This window comes from Sinohyriopsis cumingii, chromosome 18 (genome assembly GCF_028554795.1).
Source record: "Sinohyriopsis cumingii isolate HCF-2022 chromosome 18, ASM2855479v2, whole genome shotgun sequence".
NCBI lineage: Eukaryota > Metazoa > Mollusca > Bivalvia > Unionida > Unionidae > Sinohyriopsis > Sinohyriopsis cumingii.
In genome coordinates, this window is record NC_142978.1 from 2,066,683 (window position 1) to 2,082,379 (window position 15,697).

Genomic DNA, 15,697 nt, shown 5'->3' on the forward strand with positions numbered 1-15,697 from the left:
ATGAGCTGGCGGGAACGCTCTATATTTATCAGTAAGCTGATTGGTAAACTAGTAAAAGCACGCGAACGCATGGGTAAATCTGATTGGCCGCGAATTGTCGGACGACGATGTTTTGATCACGTGAACACATCATCTTATGTATCAGCTGTAATAAAAGTATTGCCATATCGACAGATAAAGACCAACACAGATAGTTTCTAGTCGTATTTATTGTTTGTGTCTGACTTGATTCGAGTGCTGAATTATTACTGTTGCATTTAGGTAAGTTCATTTTATACAGTATATTGTTTGAAATCCAAGTACAATGAACCAAATGTATCTTTTGTATATACGTTTCATTTTTGACTGGATTAGTCGACAGATGTAACGTATGGACATTACTTCATAAGGAATATTTGCAACTACAAGCCGTTATATTTTAGTTTTGTTAGTCAAAAAGTTCTACAGGTTCTTTCAACATATAAATGTAAATAACGTAGTTCGCAAGTTGGATGAAGGATTCGAATTTAATTGCTTTAATTCCCACTGTGGTTACAGTGATTTTACATTTAAAAAAATATTCTCGTGGTCTTTGCTTTAGCCTAAAGTTAGGATCCTTGTGCATTGGGTCACAGTATGTTGACCTTTTGTAAGTGGCTACTGTATTATAACAACAGACAATGGAACTTAATTTGGGTTTTTCCCGTTCATACCAGGCGTTGTGCGTGCTTCTCTAATCCAACAGCCTTGCAGTCATTCTTGTCATCGTTCCAGTGTGAAATGCCTTTTTTTTTTAAATGATGTGCTATCATATATTCAGAATTTCGAACGTATTTCTAAGATTAGTGTTTTTAGTAGCATTTAGCAAGGGTCTGCACTATATTCGCACGGTATTCTGTCTTTTTTGTGTCGTTGTGACATTACATTACCGCCACCAGTTATGTCAGGGGAAAAAATATGGAAGACCAACTTGCTGGCCTGGGGTCTGCACAATCATTACAGATTCGTAATTTTATGTAAAATGTACCTTACCTTTAGTATTTGCTTTGAAATATGTTAGAAATCTGCATTGTAAGAACATGCAACAGTTTGGGTTCCATCTAGCAGCAGGTGCAGACCCTCTAACTTCATTTGTGCATAGTGCTTAATCTTTATGTTTGTAGCATCCAGAAGATGCATGTGTATACAAAAGTTGTTATAAGTGTACAATAAGTTGTTATAATTTATTCATTGTTTTTAATCAGAAGATGCATATGTGTACAGTAAGTTATTATTTATTCATTGTTTTTAATCAGAAGTGTTGCAAATAAAAATCATCCGAATCCCAATGTGCGAGGAAAGCTATAGCTGTATACATTTCATTTCTTGGCATATTTGCTTTGTATTTCAGGTGTAAGCAAAATTTGTAGAGTCAGGATGGGATATACACCACTTTTCATCAGAGGAACAGTACTGTTTTTTCTGGGAGTGTTCTTCTGTCTTGTGTTCAACCTTCTCCAGGTGCAGAGGGAGTCTACAGTCTTTTCTCCAGAAGTTCTGGCAAGGCTTTTCTCATCTGCTTGGTGGGTTGCACCTTGCTGTGGAATTGCTGCAGGTATGCTGTATGATCTTTTTCAAAGACTTAAATTTAAAATGTTTAATTTTGAAGTCAAATGAAATGCAATATATCAAGTTTGTTCAAGATGATAGCTTATTTGCTGCCTTTGCTTATTTGTATCTTTGTTCATCATTATATCGTCTGCTTTAAAAGGACAACAACATTCGTTTATAATTTTTTTGCACTTTTAAGATACCAGTTAGGAATGGAAGGAAAATACAACAATTGGTGATCATAAATGTTCATCTACTTGTGATGCAATTAATATTTTCTTGTTGAAATTTGTAAACCTGCATTGATGGATTGCAATAGTCTTTGCACACAGAAATTCCTGGAGACATGGCTGTTTATAAACTTGAGGTATGGAAACATGGATGGTTAGGGTTTGTTCCTGGGTCAGTGATGTTAGGAGATAAATAGACTGAGCCCTATTTTCAGCCTCCTTCCTCAAATTTCTTGATTTTTGCACTTTGTTTTAATTATTCATCTGAGAAGTTATAATGATTCATACTTGTAATTCCTGTACTTTATGTTCCAGCTGTGATTGGCTTGTTATACCCATGTCTAGATGAACGTCTGGGAGAACCACACTCAGGGGAATGGTCCAATGTGATGCGATGCATAGCTGTCTTTGTCGGAATAAATCATGCCAGTGCAGTATCCTTTACAAGAACATAAATATGTTTTTTATAAAATAATTTTTCATGTCCCTCTGGAGTGTGGAATGGGGCATGTAGTAATCATTTCTTATCCAGCCATCCGTCCATCTCACATTTTGCCACCTTCTCTACATTCATAGTTCTTTTAACTCCCTCCCATCTGTCCATCTTGAACTCATCCCTGTGTCTCCATCTGGATGAGTATAACACTTCCTTAAAATTGTTAATTTTATTTTAAACATTTTTCTTTTTGTTTGGTGCATTGTAAATGGATAAATACAATTTTGTTCAGATGGACTTTAAAAAAAAGTTATTCTATACGTTACCTTCTGCAATGAATCCTTTTATCACCATAAATGTCTTTTGTTCAAAAGGGGCCCTTCCATCAACAGTAGTGCCCTATTGCTAGTATGTTCCTATCACCCACATATCTGTAAGAAATATTCTTCTGATGTAATGATTAAGTCTTTCATGTACATGCATCTCCACAAAGGAGCATGCTGATGTCCAAAGTTACTTTTTCATCAAGGAGTTGCAATGGCTTTGTTGCTAGTGTCAGTCCTAATCAAAGTGTAGCTGGTTCAGGAACTTTCCAGGCCAGCATGGGTCTGCTGCCTTCATGTATTCATCAGCACGGCACTCCGTTTCCTTGGCATGACAATAGCCAACAAGGTCTTGAAAGTGGCATTAAAACTGGGAAACTAACATATATTTCATTCTTTAGGAAGGCTTTCATGAAAATGTCATATTTTCATTTGTATCATTGATCCAGCTCACTGCTTGAATGTTTTGATTACAGAATTTACCTTCCAGTAAAAAGCAGTTTTGAGTTTTAACATTCACAGGTTTGGTTCTAAATGGCTCTTAAAATCAGAGCATAATAATAAGTCTTTTATGATCAATAAGTTATCCCTTTAGAATTCTTTGCTCACATCTTATTTTGTTTTTGAAAGCATAATCGCTTTTTCTGGTGTGCAGATTGTGTATTGATTTCCAATAATTATTTTATATTTTAAGAAGACATTTTTGTTGAAACTTGAATTTATGGATTTGGGAAGGGTATTCCTTTGCCCCCATAGATTGATTGTTATGCCTTTACATTCGTGGTTTGCATAAACTACGAGTTTAACAAAAAAATCAGTACACAAATAAAGCTGGATTCACATGGAGGGTCTGCATTTGTTGTCACACAGAAATAGATGTATATTTGTTCTGGAGGATGTGCATTTTTTTATTTGGAGTAGATACAAGAATTGCTTACACTTTATATTTTTCTTTGTTATGAATAAAACGACTACATATAATTACGGACATTCTTTGCAAATTGCAAAAGTAAATGTTTGTTCCAACTTGAAGTTGCTATTTTCAAAAGCAAATTATATCGCTTGTATTCACCAAAAGTATATATAGGTAGCAGAAACCATTTATTTTGTAACTGTTCAGTACATACTTGATACACCTTTTAACCAATCATGTAAAGTGCATTAATCATCCTTCAGTCTGCTATCAATGTAGATACTGTACTATGGATAATTGAACTAGGAATGTAGGTCAGACTGTCTAGCCAGGTATATATCTATCTGTCTGATAGACTTTACTTTGTGTGAGTTATCATAGTAAGGATGATGGTGCATCAGTCATCACATGACAGAAGCAGGTAGTCAACACCTTGGAACCATTGACCTATCTGTGTGCACTAGTGCAATGCATTGCTGGTCATAAATTGTGGCTTATGTAGACTTTGGGATTCCTATCATTCAAGTTGAACTATGCCAATGTTTGTCTCAGCCCTCCCTCTCGTTCATGTCAGTAATCATGATATGTCAGTAATGTGTGCCAAAATAAAGTGGACATTATCTCTTTTTATTAAAGAAAAGATAATGAATTTTATGAATTTTCTCTTACAGATACATTTCTACAGAAATGATCTTAAGTTCCTGAAAGATAGAATATCACTCTCGTTACAGTTGTTGCATGCATTCCTTTCTAACAGTATGCACTAGTGAAAAGAATGTTTTAAGATTTCCTATTTAGCACATGTTAATTCCTTGGCTAAAACATGCAAATTGTATATTTTGAAAACAGAAAGATGAAAGAAAGGAAAAAGTATTGGGCTTAATATCTTAATATTCACAAAAATGTCCAGTCTGGAATAAGAAAATTTTAAAAATTCTTTGGGTATGTAGAGATGGATACAAGTATGATTTTTATACTTTAGTAAGCACAATAACCAGAGGCAAACTGCATGTAAGACCATGCAAAAATATTTCTACTGTACAAATGTTTTTCCTTGACTTATTCATAGAAAATTGATTTTGAGAACAACCTGCAGTTTTCTCTGACACTGACAGCCATGTCCATAGGTCTGTGGTGGCTTTTTGACAGATCGGGCAGCGGATTTGGTCTGGGTGTTGCTATTGCAATAGTTGCCACATTTATTACACAGCTACTCATTTACCATGGTGTACAAAGGTAATGGAATACTGTAGCATCATTAAATTTTATAGATTTGATTGTCATATATACTTTATTTCAAGTCCAGTCAAACTGCAAACAAATATACAGATCTGACAGCACATTATGCGATGACAGATCTTGGTCCGTGTAAATTGCAGTTGGACTTGTCTTGTGAGTATATATGGTATTCCTGTGTATTCACAGCTTAAAATTTGTGTGATCTTCAGTTTATTTAAACACTTAGTGTTGATGTTGCTTATAAGAGAAGCAATGATGCTGACAGCTCTGGACTAAATGCTTAAAATTGCATTGTTTTGTGAAATATTTATGTATGTTGCTAGACTGTTTGTGTAATATATGCAAATTCATTCTGTAACTGGAGCTCTGCCACTTCAGAGCCCATATTTCTAATCTGATTTTGATCAAACTTAGAATATTCGTTTATATTGGCAAGATCTAAGACAGGTTCAGTAATAAGCAAGATACATGCGACCCTGCCATAACGCGCCCCACTATATCGCGAATTCAGATATAATGTGGTCATTTCGTGGCTTCCAAAATTTCGTATATATTTTTTTCAAAGTACGTGAAATAGTGTATAAAACATTTATTATCATTTTGGGGAAGAGATCGCATATGAATTTGAATATATTATGATCATGGTGTAGCTTCTGAAATTGAACAATTTCACCAGGTTCTTGAAGTGTTATGCCAAAATAAACATTATTGGAAATGTTACTTATTACTGATCCATGAGTAAAGCCAGTAAGTCATCTTTGTGATTGTCTTCAATTAATTCTGTATGCAGTCGTTGCTCAAACAATAACCAACATGTGTTTCTGCATACACAACCAGGCAGCAGACAATGCAGTGGTTGATAAAAGATTCTCACAATTTAATAAACATAAAAAAACAAAAGCCGCCAACATGTTTGCTGGGCTTGGATGTGTTATTATATGCAGTCAGTTGACCAGTAAACAATGTCTGCTTTATTAGCTGGAAATTGAAAGGGCATGAAATTGTACATGCATTCAGCTTAAAAAAATTATAAAAGTGACTTGTGACCATTCCAGACCTACTACATTTAGTTCTCGGGTTTTACATGTGTATGGTGTTTGCTTATGAACTCGTTATTAATTTCCTATTTTTTATACAAATATTTTACCGTTATGGAAAAGCAAGTTCACAAATGCAAGTCGTTCTCTGCACTTTGTACAATGATTAGTATAGTAGTTTTCACATTTTTCTTTCAATACACCCAAAATGTGAAGTAAATATTATATGCACGCTGAAAGTATGTGTTGATTGTTAATTATTCTTGCTGGAGTTGTTAAAGCGAATAGGCATACAAGCGTTAATTATTGGAAATTTACAATGGATAAATGTACACGGAAACACGTATGAGAAAATTTTAGCAGTATGAAATTTGTACAGACACTGTTCATGGACACTGGAATGTAATGAACCGTACACATGCTTCATCTTTTTTAACCTAATTTTGCTGTTAATTTTCCCATTGAATTCAGACACATAATGATCTATGACATAATTATTGAATAGTTGAAATATGCATAGAATTTTTGCAATAGAATTATATATATTATGGATTAATTGCAAGCCCAGATGGTACGATATCAGACGGCAAGTAAATGGTGTTAATACTCTGTTAATGCTATATATTAGACATTGAATTCAGACACAATGATCTGGGACAAAATTATTGAATATTGTAAAATCTGTGTGAAATTTTTCAATGGAATTACATGCATTGTGGATGAAATTTATAATATCTTAGTCTTAAACAGGTTCTTTATTAAAAGTGACCTGTGCATACAAATGAGGTGATTATTATTTATACATCTGATTGGCGAGGCTTGTGTTCTGTCCAGAGACTTTGCTTCTCCTCAGATTTTATAAAAAGTTGGTAATAGACTTGTATTGTTTAGAACTCTTGAGTTAGATTATGAAACAAGATCTTGTTGATTTATTATGAATAAGAGTGTATCCTTGTTATGCATTTATCTTTGGAAATAATTATTATAAGACTAATATAAAATAGGTAAAATCTTCATGTTAAAATAATTGGGAGACTATTTCACTCAGACTTGGCAAATAAACGTATAATATAATGGTCTTAACATAGGTCTGTGTTCATTTGTACTGCATAGTCCATAAGTTTGAATAGGGAAATGGTTTTGTATTAAGCCAGGTTTGATAATGAAGGGGTCATCCATCTGATTGCTAAATCCTGCTACAAGTCTTGAGACTATATCCCACTTGGGCCTCATCTTTTACTCTTGTCAAAGTATAATATGTTATATTTTATCAAATTTTAATTTCAGGTATACAAAAATGGATTACCTCTTTGTAAGGTCCTGGTTACCCTGTACTTTCTTCTCAGGTGGTGTGACAATGGGAAATATTGGTAGACAGTTAGCAATGGTAATTTGCTATTTCATTATAAACTTTCTAACTCTAAGTAATCAATTCCACAATATGCATAACTTTGCATGCAGTATAAATGAAAATCACAACTCTTTTTCTGTATTGATAATTAGAAGTTGGCAGCTGTAACTCTGTTGTGACAAAAATTAATGTTTCAAACTTAATGAGGTCTCTATCTTCCATGCAGTCTTGGATTCTGTCTTAACTAACATTGGAAATCCTGCAGCCGCTTGAGATCCTCATTAAATGTAAGCTTATTCTAGTACTGAAATTTTCAATCCATTCCATCAGGGTTATCTCTTACAGGTATTTCCCTTTCTGCTACTGTGTATAAATTTAAGATTGTCTCACATTCACTTAAGAACATGGTCTAAATTAAACTGCTAAACTGACTTAGATTGGATTTGGAGTTCAAAGTTATGTTGTAAAGTCAGATCTTAAGAGTCTCTCAGAGTCCAATGCTTTTCATTGGTCTTCATGTCCAGTATGAGGTTTGTTTGAGCAGATCTGAATACTTTGATTATAGGTTGGTTATTGTTCAGTAGTAATAGTTTTAATGAAATAAAGAAAAGTGTTTTGCTGCACTTTGCATAATATGTTTCATTTTGCTTCATATTTGCTTGTTAACATGACATTCATAGATTTTGTACCGACTACAAACTGCAGATTTATAGTCCCAGTGATCATTGATCATTATGTAGAACCAATATGGTATCTTGCCCAATCCTTAAATTTAAGTACACACAAAATTCTTTATGCAAAATAAAGTATATAAATGCCCATGAAAATAAATGAATTCTGTGTTTTCAAATTTGATTTTAATTGTATTAATAAATGTTAAAATGTTGTGCATATTGTAATGTATAGTTTTTAGACTCAGCATGGTTCAGATAAAGATATAATACTTTTTCCAGACTCACAGTACATGCAATTTCTTAATTTTCCATAGAAGAATTGATTTACTTCTATATTTTTTTCTCATGTAATTTTTCATCAGTTTTACTCCTTTTGATCATACATGTAATTGTAAAAGTAAAGTACATCTGTCTTTGTCCTTTTCTTCAGTATGACCACAGAAAAGTGAAAGATGAGTGAACAAGCCCTCCCTGGCCCATACATACTGGACTTGTGAAAGAAATGTCTCATCACTTTGAAGGAGGTGGTGCATTGTTTCATATCAGCATGGAGTTAGTGCCAGAAAATGTTTTGGCATGGTGTGTTCTTCAGATCTTCAACGTGTACTAATTTGCATAGACTTGAAATTTTACTTGTCCATGCAATATTTACAGGGTCTTATCAGTTGAAGGTCTTTGTAAAACATGGGAACATTTTTGTGATCATCAGTTGTTCTTACCAGTAATACAAGAGGTTTTTTCAATCAAGAGCTTCCAAATGAGTGAAACAATTCTTGCGTTCACATATTCATGCTCATGCAACTCCATGCTAAACATACAACTAGTTACCTCAAGAGATGTATATTGATAATGTAAAATATAAAAACATGACCAGAGTATCTCAGATAAAATATGATGCTCGATTGGGATAAGGTTTTTTTAAAAAAAATGAAAGTTAAGTATGGACTGAGCTTCAGTTACACAAGTATTTCCCTAAGTTTAACCTTGCATAATATTCATTCCATTTAAGGATTTTGTTTGTGACAATTGAACACAAACCTGGGGTTCTGTCTGAATATATCACGCTTGCTTAGTTGCTTTGAAAGAGTTGGAGGATAACAGAGCAGATTAAGATGCTATTGTTTGTCTCTCACAATACTGTCTGTGATATCTAAGTCCATTACTCCTTGAATTTTAATGTCAGCATTTCAAACTTTATCTAAATTTACAGAACTTGTTTAGTGCACAAATGATTTAAAGACGATTCATATTTACATACAGTGCAACCCCGTTTGATACATGCTGAAAAATTCTGGTCTGTATAATCTGCCAAGCACATCCCAAGTTCTGGAAGAGTCAATTTTTTAATGCTGCAAAGAAATCAAAGGGAGGCAACTACATAATGGCTGAATATAGCCCAATAGGAAAGCTGACCACGCCTTAATAAACAAAGCAATTAATCCACATGTCATGGCGGCACATAAAAATTTGATGTAAACAGTTTGGCCTATTTTATCATGTATATAATGAGAATTGTTACTCTCTATGTTGATTTCACTAGTGTTGAAATACTTGGTCTGTGAAACGATTTATTCACTTTGAGCTACATTTAATGATGCCAACCCAAAAATCCATTCATGATGCAGTGTGGAATGAACTGTCGTGTGACTTATTTCAGGAAAATAGATTTTGTGATCATGTTTATTGCTTGTCATGACAAATAGTAATTACATAGTATATTTGCATGTGCATCAGTTTACTTTGTCATCTAAAAGTGGTTACAATATCACACACTGAGTAGATCATAAGAATTACTTAGGGTTTGTCAGTAATGCTGTAAAACTTTGTCTTGATTAGTGATTAATTGAGTCTGGATCATTAGTATTAAGCCCAGTAAGAGAACATATACTTTCTTTCAGATTGCTTTGACAAACTTTTATTGCAAAGAAAGAATACATATATTCTGTAATCTTAGGGATATTTTCAAAATAAAAAAAATCTTAGAAAATTACACATTGGAAATGAATAAATAATAAAGAATAATGCAAGCAGACAGTAGTGTGTACTAGAAACACCAATAATTATGTCAGAAAAGAAAAATGTTATTTAGTGAATTGTACCTGCTGTAGAGTATCCATTAACTATAAATTGTATTAAATTTTTTTGGAAAATGTGCACATTACATTTTGTTCAAAAGGTTTTGAACAGTTTTAACTGGTCATAATGAATACCTGAAGCATTGAGATGTTTATTTGCCTTTCAACTTTGTTTACACAGTACCAGACCATGAGCAAGTTTCTGCTAATAAAACTCATTTTGATTTCTTGAATATTTAATACTAATTAAAAAGGATAAGTCATTTAAACTTGTTCGATTTAATGCCACAAATTTTAGCATTTCGATGGTTGTACAATATTGTGAGACGGGTGATGAAGTTGGCATTACTTCTATTAATTGAGATCCACTCGGTTTCAGATTTTAATATTCTGTGGTTTTTATCTCTTGTTATATTCTCAAAGATTGTTTTGGATGTCTAATGTGGTAATTCTGCCCTAAAATGTCTTGAGTTTTCTTTCATATAAATGCACATGAGTATCTTTTTTATTTCGTAGTATAGTAGTAACAATTGTCCAGGTAATCTATTCCTCTTTGTTTGAGAAATCATTCATTAAAAATACATTTTAGCAGATAAGTCAAGATTTGAATTGCCTGATAGGGCCTTGTACATTTTTTGGCAGAGTCCTATTAAAATACTTGGAACAAAAACAAATACAAAATGGCTGTGGAATTTTTCTTTTTTTTTGAGATAGTAAAGATGACCCAAGGTATAATTAACGTGAGCTGCTGGCTTTCTATTATTCTCAACAATTTCACCATGACGGGTCCTATGTAATGTTTACTTCCTTGTTGTTGGGCAAGTAATATAATGATTTGGCAAAGTACTACAGGGTGACCCCACGTTAACATGATTTTTGGGATCCATAGAATCTGACAGCATTATGTACCAAACTGTGTTACAACCATCCAAGTCCTTTAGCTGAAGAAAATGATCAATGTACCAAAAGTGGTGAGGGGTAGGTTGTAATAAATGTGCTTTTGATTAAAGGAAGACAAAACTAGCCTAAAACAAACTTGTGTATCGAAAATTTGCATTTGTGAAGTACAATCCATAATGTGCTCAGTAATATACATGTAAATGAAAAATCCATGAATATGAGTATAGATCGTGTTATAAAATTCATGTATTTGTCACATCTCATCAGAAAACAAAAATACCTTATAAAAAATGTTCATCCTGTTTTGATTTATACCCCATTTTCAACAAAGTGTCACTTAATAATTCAGTATAATACAGACAACAGAAGCACATGGCTATAGTTTATATGCAACATGTACTTAAATTTGCAATAGATTTTTGTCAACTAGAGACAAATAACATGTTCTAGTCACTTTGGAAAATGCAATGATCCATCAGATTCCATTGCCCTTTTTAAGTTTGGTGCTGACTTCCTTGGATGAAAGTTGCTTTATTTTTATTGACGATTTTAGTTGCTTGCTTTGATGAAGGGTGTTATTAAAGTTACTGCTAAAGGCTGACTTGGAGGATCAAACAAATATGTCAGCTATTGTGGCAGCAACATGAAAAAATTATAGGACATTGAGACTAATATTTGTTGCATTTGCTTAGTATTATACTGAATGATCAGTGCTTCAAAAGTAATCATTTTTAAAAAAGAGTTTCAGCGTGTTTTTACTGGCTACATTTTGAAGAAAAATAGATTTGCCATTGTTTGGTCGATTATAGCCATTCCTGTTCCTGCCTTCAGAGGTTGGTCAATTGTAGCTAGTCCAGTAGAATGACTATTTGAGTGTTTTACAGTATACAGTATTCGTGCTAGATGTCAGCATAAGTGGATTATGATATAACAATGCACTGTTAAGATGGTTTGTCAATATGAATAAAAGATTTGTTTATTGAACAGTAGGTAGATTGCAGTGCATTTTACCAATAAGGAACAAAATTTGCAATTTGGGACATTGGTGAAGTCTAGAGTGATCTCATGTTAGACATTATTTTTTGTACTTTTAAAATAATTTTTTCATGTACAAGAAAAATTCATGTATATGATATTTCAGGAGTCATGCCACAATAGTCTTCTATTAGAATTTGTATGTGATATCTTCCCAAAAATGATAATAAACTTTTTACATGTAATTTTTTGTACTTTCAAAAAGAAACCAGTAGAAACAAATATATTTTCTCGTATAAGAAAAATACATGTACATGAAATTTCAGGAGCCATGTCATGATGTGCTGTGGTGGGGTCACACTGTATTGCGTATTAATGTTTTTGTAGTAATTTGTCAGCATTTATGGTGTCGTAGTTTAAATTTCTTTTTGCTGTTTTTTTGTGCCTTTTTAATGGAGGAAAAATTGTGTAAAATCTTGTATAATTTCATAATACATGTGTTGCAATATATTGTTTCTGGAAGGTTGTAGCAAGATGTGAATTCATTTTTCATCTCCACTGTATGTAAGTACAAGAGCTATCTTGGAGTCAGCAGTGGATATCAGAGTGACAACAGATCTGTACCAGATTGTGTTCTATTAGTATTCCATAATCAGCAGTTTTGGAAAATTTTTGAAAGATATGATTGTTATGGTGGTATCTATTTTGTATGTATGATTTTCTTTATTGTTAAGAAATATGGTATTGTATATATTATGCAGATTGAATTACTAATGTAATTTAAAAATTGTTCTTTTTTAAAATAAATTTGATGTGGTGGTATTTGATGTGTATGTACATATTTTTAATGAATCCGTTTTTAAAATGGCTTATAATCATTGAAGCAAATGACAGAATGGGAGTAGTCTGACTTTTAAAAAGAATCAAACAGGGATGCCCTTTTCTCAGGGATCTTGAGGAATGGAAAGGATCCTTTAAAGGTTCAGATCATATGGCATGTTTTTACATTAGAAGAGATCCATTACCTTTCATGTATATGGCTTTATTTTAGGATTAAAATATTGAGACAGAGTTGACAATGATTGTTTGGAATTATATGAGCCTGGTCTTTTTTTGAGCTTTGAAAATGGCATTGGGGCTATACATACCTTTGTCCATTTCAGTTCAGAGGCACATATACCATGGTCTTGGATTGTTTCCAATCATAGTTTTATTTAGCAATGACTAGACTCAGTATACAAAGTTTGCACTTTATGTATGTGTATATCATTGTGGTTGTCGAATAATGGTGACAGTTTACTGCATAGTCATGTAAATTGATGTGTACATGTATAATGAAGGGTGTTACATTTGTAAGTAACAAATAGGTCATGTGACCTCTATTTTGCACTACATTAACATGCACTAACTTTTGTGATTAGTTCATTTTCTCAGAAATTATTACCATCAAGCACCTGTAACCTAGTATGTTGATGCTTTATGAGAAGTATGGCCCTTTTTCATCCAAAGCCGGTCACTAAGACCTATATTTCATGCTCCAGTGATCTACTTGAGCCTTAGGATTTAGATAGTTTCTAACAAATTGTTATTGCTGACTTGTTTAACTTAAAGCATATGATGCAACATGTAGGCAAAGCAAAGCTTTGCAACCTGGCCATATCACCACTGGTAGTTTTCTTGTAGAATAAGCCAAAAGTGATGGGACGTCAGTAAAATTTGTATGCAAAAAATCACCCAGCTTCGACCCCCTCATGTTGCGCAGCATACTTTTGTAAAAAAAAATGAAAACAACCTCCCACATACGTACACTTGTGCATCCCCACCCCCAGCTTGGACAGTCTGAATCAAACTTCAAAAGATGGCATTTGCATTTTATCCACTAAACTGACCTGGTTGCAGGCTTGTTACATTACATTACAGACCAAAATATTAGAACCCTTGTACTAAAGGAGCTTATTTAGTTTGTTAATTGACCGCCTGGCACAGGTGTACACTTTTGTCAAAACCCATTCCATTTCCATGGATAATTTATGGACATCTTAATATTGTCAAGAGGTGAAACTCTTTAATCAGCCTCGCTAATCCAGCTTTGTCTGCAGACTAGCCAGACATTTTTGTACCAACAATGCCATTCTAATATTTTCTAAACCTTCATGAAACAGCCAAAGTTTTTGGCACAATAATGCTTGGGAAGATTATGGTAAGTGATAAGAGAAACTCTTTTTTCAGTAGATAATACTTTTAAAGTTTGACATGTTGATTCTTAATAAAAAGTGCTGTGGTGGTTCAGTGGCTAAAGCACCCCAAGACATTGTTCAATACAAATTATTTTGATACTCTTTTGTGATTACCTTTGTGAGAGCAGAAGTCATGGAGAACAAAGAAAACAAGATTATGTTCATGCAACTCTTTTATGCAGGATTGGACCTAATTACATTAAAATGCTTCAAATGGGAACTTTAATTTAAAACAATTTTTTTTTAGTAGTTTCATAACCTTGCCTAAAATTCATGTAACTTTTGCAATAAAAAGCTTTTGACTCAACTGATAGAAATCAGGCTCAAAAGATTTATGATCTCGATGTAATATAATATTAACTCGGTGACAGGTCACACAAAAATGCAATGCCCCCCCCCCCCCCCCCGCACGAAAGATTTAGATTACAAATAGCAAAATCACAAACTTAAAAAAATATGTAGATTTTTTGATGCGAGAAATGGCAATTATTGACATTGGGAACTTTCCATATATATGCATTACTTTTGATACTCCTGTTGAGATCAAAGGCTGGAATTTGGATGTTATCGATGACAATAATTTAGAACCTAGAACTCAGCTAGTGGGCAGATCTCTTCAGTGGCAATGGTATTATGTCCACATGGTATATGCATTTATCTGGGGTTTCAGATGTGATTGCAAATCATCCTTATTTACAGAGTGAACAATAAACTTGTTTGTGTGTGAGAGAGAACATTTTAAATGATGAATTCAAAATGGCAAATTGAGGTTGAAATGTTGATTTTGACCATAGAATGAAAGTATTTACTTGTACAGGAAGTACAACAAGCTATGAAAAGACAAAAATAAAATATATTCAAATGTTCAGTGTTCCAACTTTTTATTACAGTGTACTAGTGCAGAGTGCGTTGTATGAAGTACCATCAAGTGCATTGAATTGATTATTCCGAAATCATTTGAAGTCAGGCAGGTCATATAAGCATTCAGAATTAACTATTTCAGTAGTAGGCGTCATTTTTATATAATTTGGCAATTTTTCCATAATCCTTCAGAAGGTTGTTTACATACCATGAGAAATGCAGTAAAATCTTTGTAAAATTAAATGGACATCTTTCGACGAGGTCAACCTTAAAGTGTGATCCAGTACAAAGTGGACTGAATGTCATGCACTGTCGTATCACAACAAAAGCAGCACATGTGATATACCCAAATCCGCCTTTCTAAACCCAGTAGTACCTGGACAACATTGTAAAAGTCATTGCGATCAATAATTTTCATCTAGAAATGTTATAACATTTAAGGTGCAGAGCATTCAACAATCGGAACTGTGGTTAAACTATCCCAGTATTAAATTTTAGAACAATTAATAGTTAATAATTGACATACACATTGGAGCCTGCTTGCTTGAATTAGGTGATGCCAATATGACACATTTTAGGCTGCTGATTAGGTTTTGGAAAATATTTCATAATGGGGCATGTGTTTGCCATACATTGCTTCATCTCAAACATTTTCTTGGAAACTCGTGTTTTTGGTAAACAGATCTGCAATTTCAACATGTATACTGAGTTGTCAGTTAAGTATTGCTCAGGTTGTCCAACTTCCACATGTCATACACTATGGTTATGCTGTCAGCCGCTTTTGTAGTTTTAACAATATAATGTGTACGTAAACAGATTAATATTATTTCAGTAACTTTACTCCTGTTTTCATTCAATTATCTCTACCATAAGAAAA

The 15,697-nt window shown here is 33.4% G+C and overlaps 1 protein-coding gene across 1 annotated transcript; it reads left to right on the top strand.

Moving 5' to 3' along the window:
* The first annotated feature begins 139 nt into the window (after positions 1 to 139).
* Positions 140 to 14,823, top strand: LOC149775962 (insulin-induced gene 2 protein-like). Its single transcript, XM_089940865.1, has 6 exons — positions 140 to 261; positions 1,370 to 1,573; positions 2,115 to 2,233; positions 4,541 to 4,707; positions 7,035 to 7,134; positions 8,203 to 14,823. The coding sequence occupies exons 2-6, from the start codon at positions 1,396 to 1,398 to the stop codon at positions 8,230 to 8,232; spliced, it is 594 nt and encodes a 197-aa protein (XP_089796991.1). The 5' UTR covers positions 140 to 261; positions 1,370 to 1,395; the 3' UTR covers positions 8,233 to 14,823.
* Positions 14,824 to 15,697: the final 874 nt, after the last annotated feature.

Coding starts and splice junctions, on each gene's coding strand:
- LOC149775962 (XM_089940865.1), top strand. CDS start 1,396: ATGGGATATACACCACTTTTCATCAGAGGAACAGTACTGTTTTTTCTG. Junction 1,574..2,114: donor TTGCTGTGGAATTGCTGCAG/GTATGCTGTATG, acceptor TTTATGTTCCAG/CTGTGATTGGCTTGTTATAC. Junction 2,234..4,540: donor GAATAAATCATGCCAGTGCA/GTATCCTTTACA, acceptor ACTTATTCATAG/AAAATTGATTTTGAGAACAA.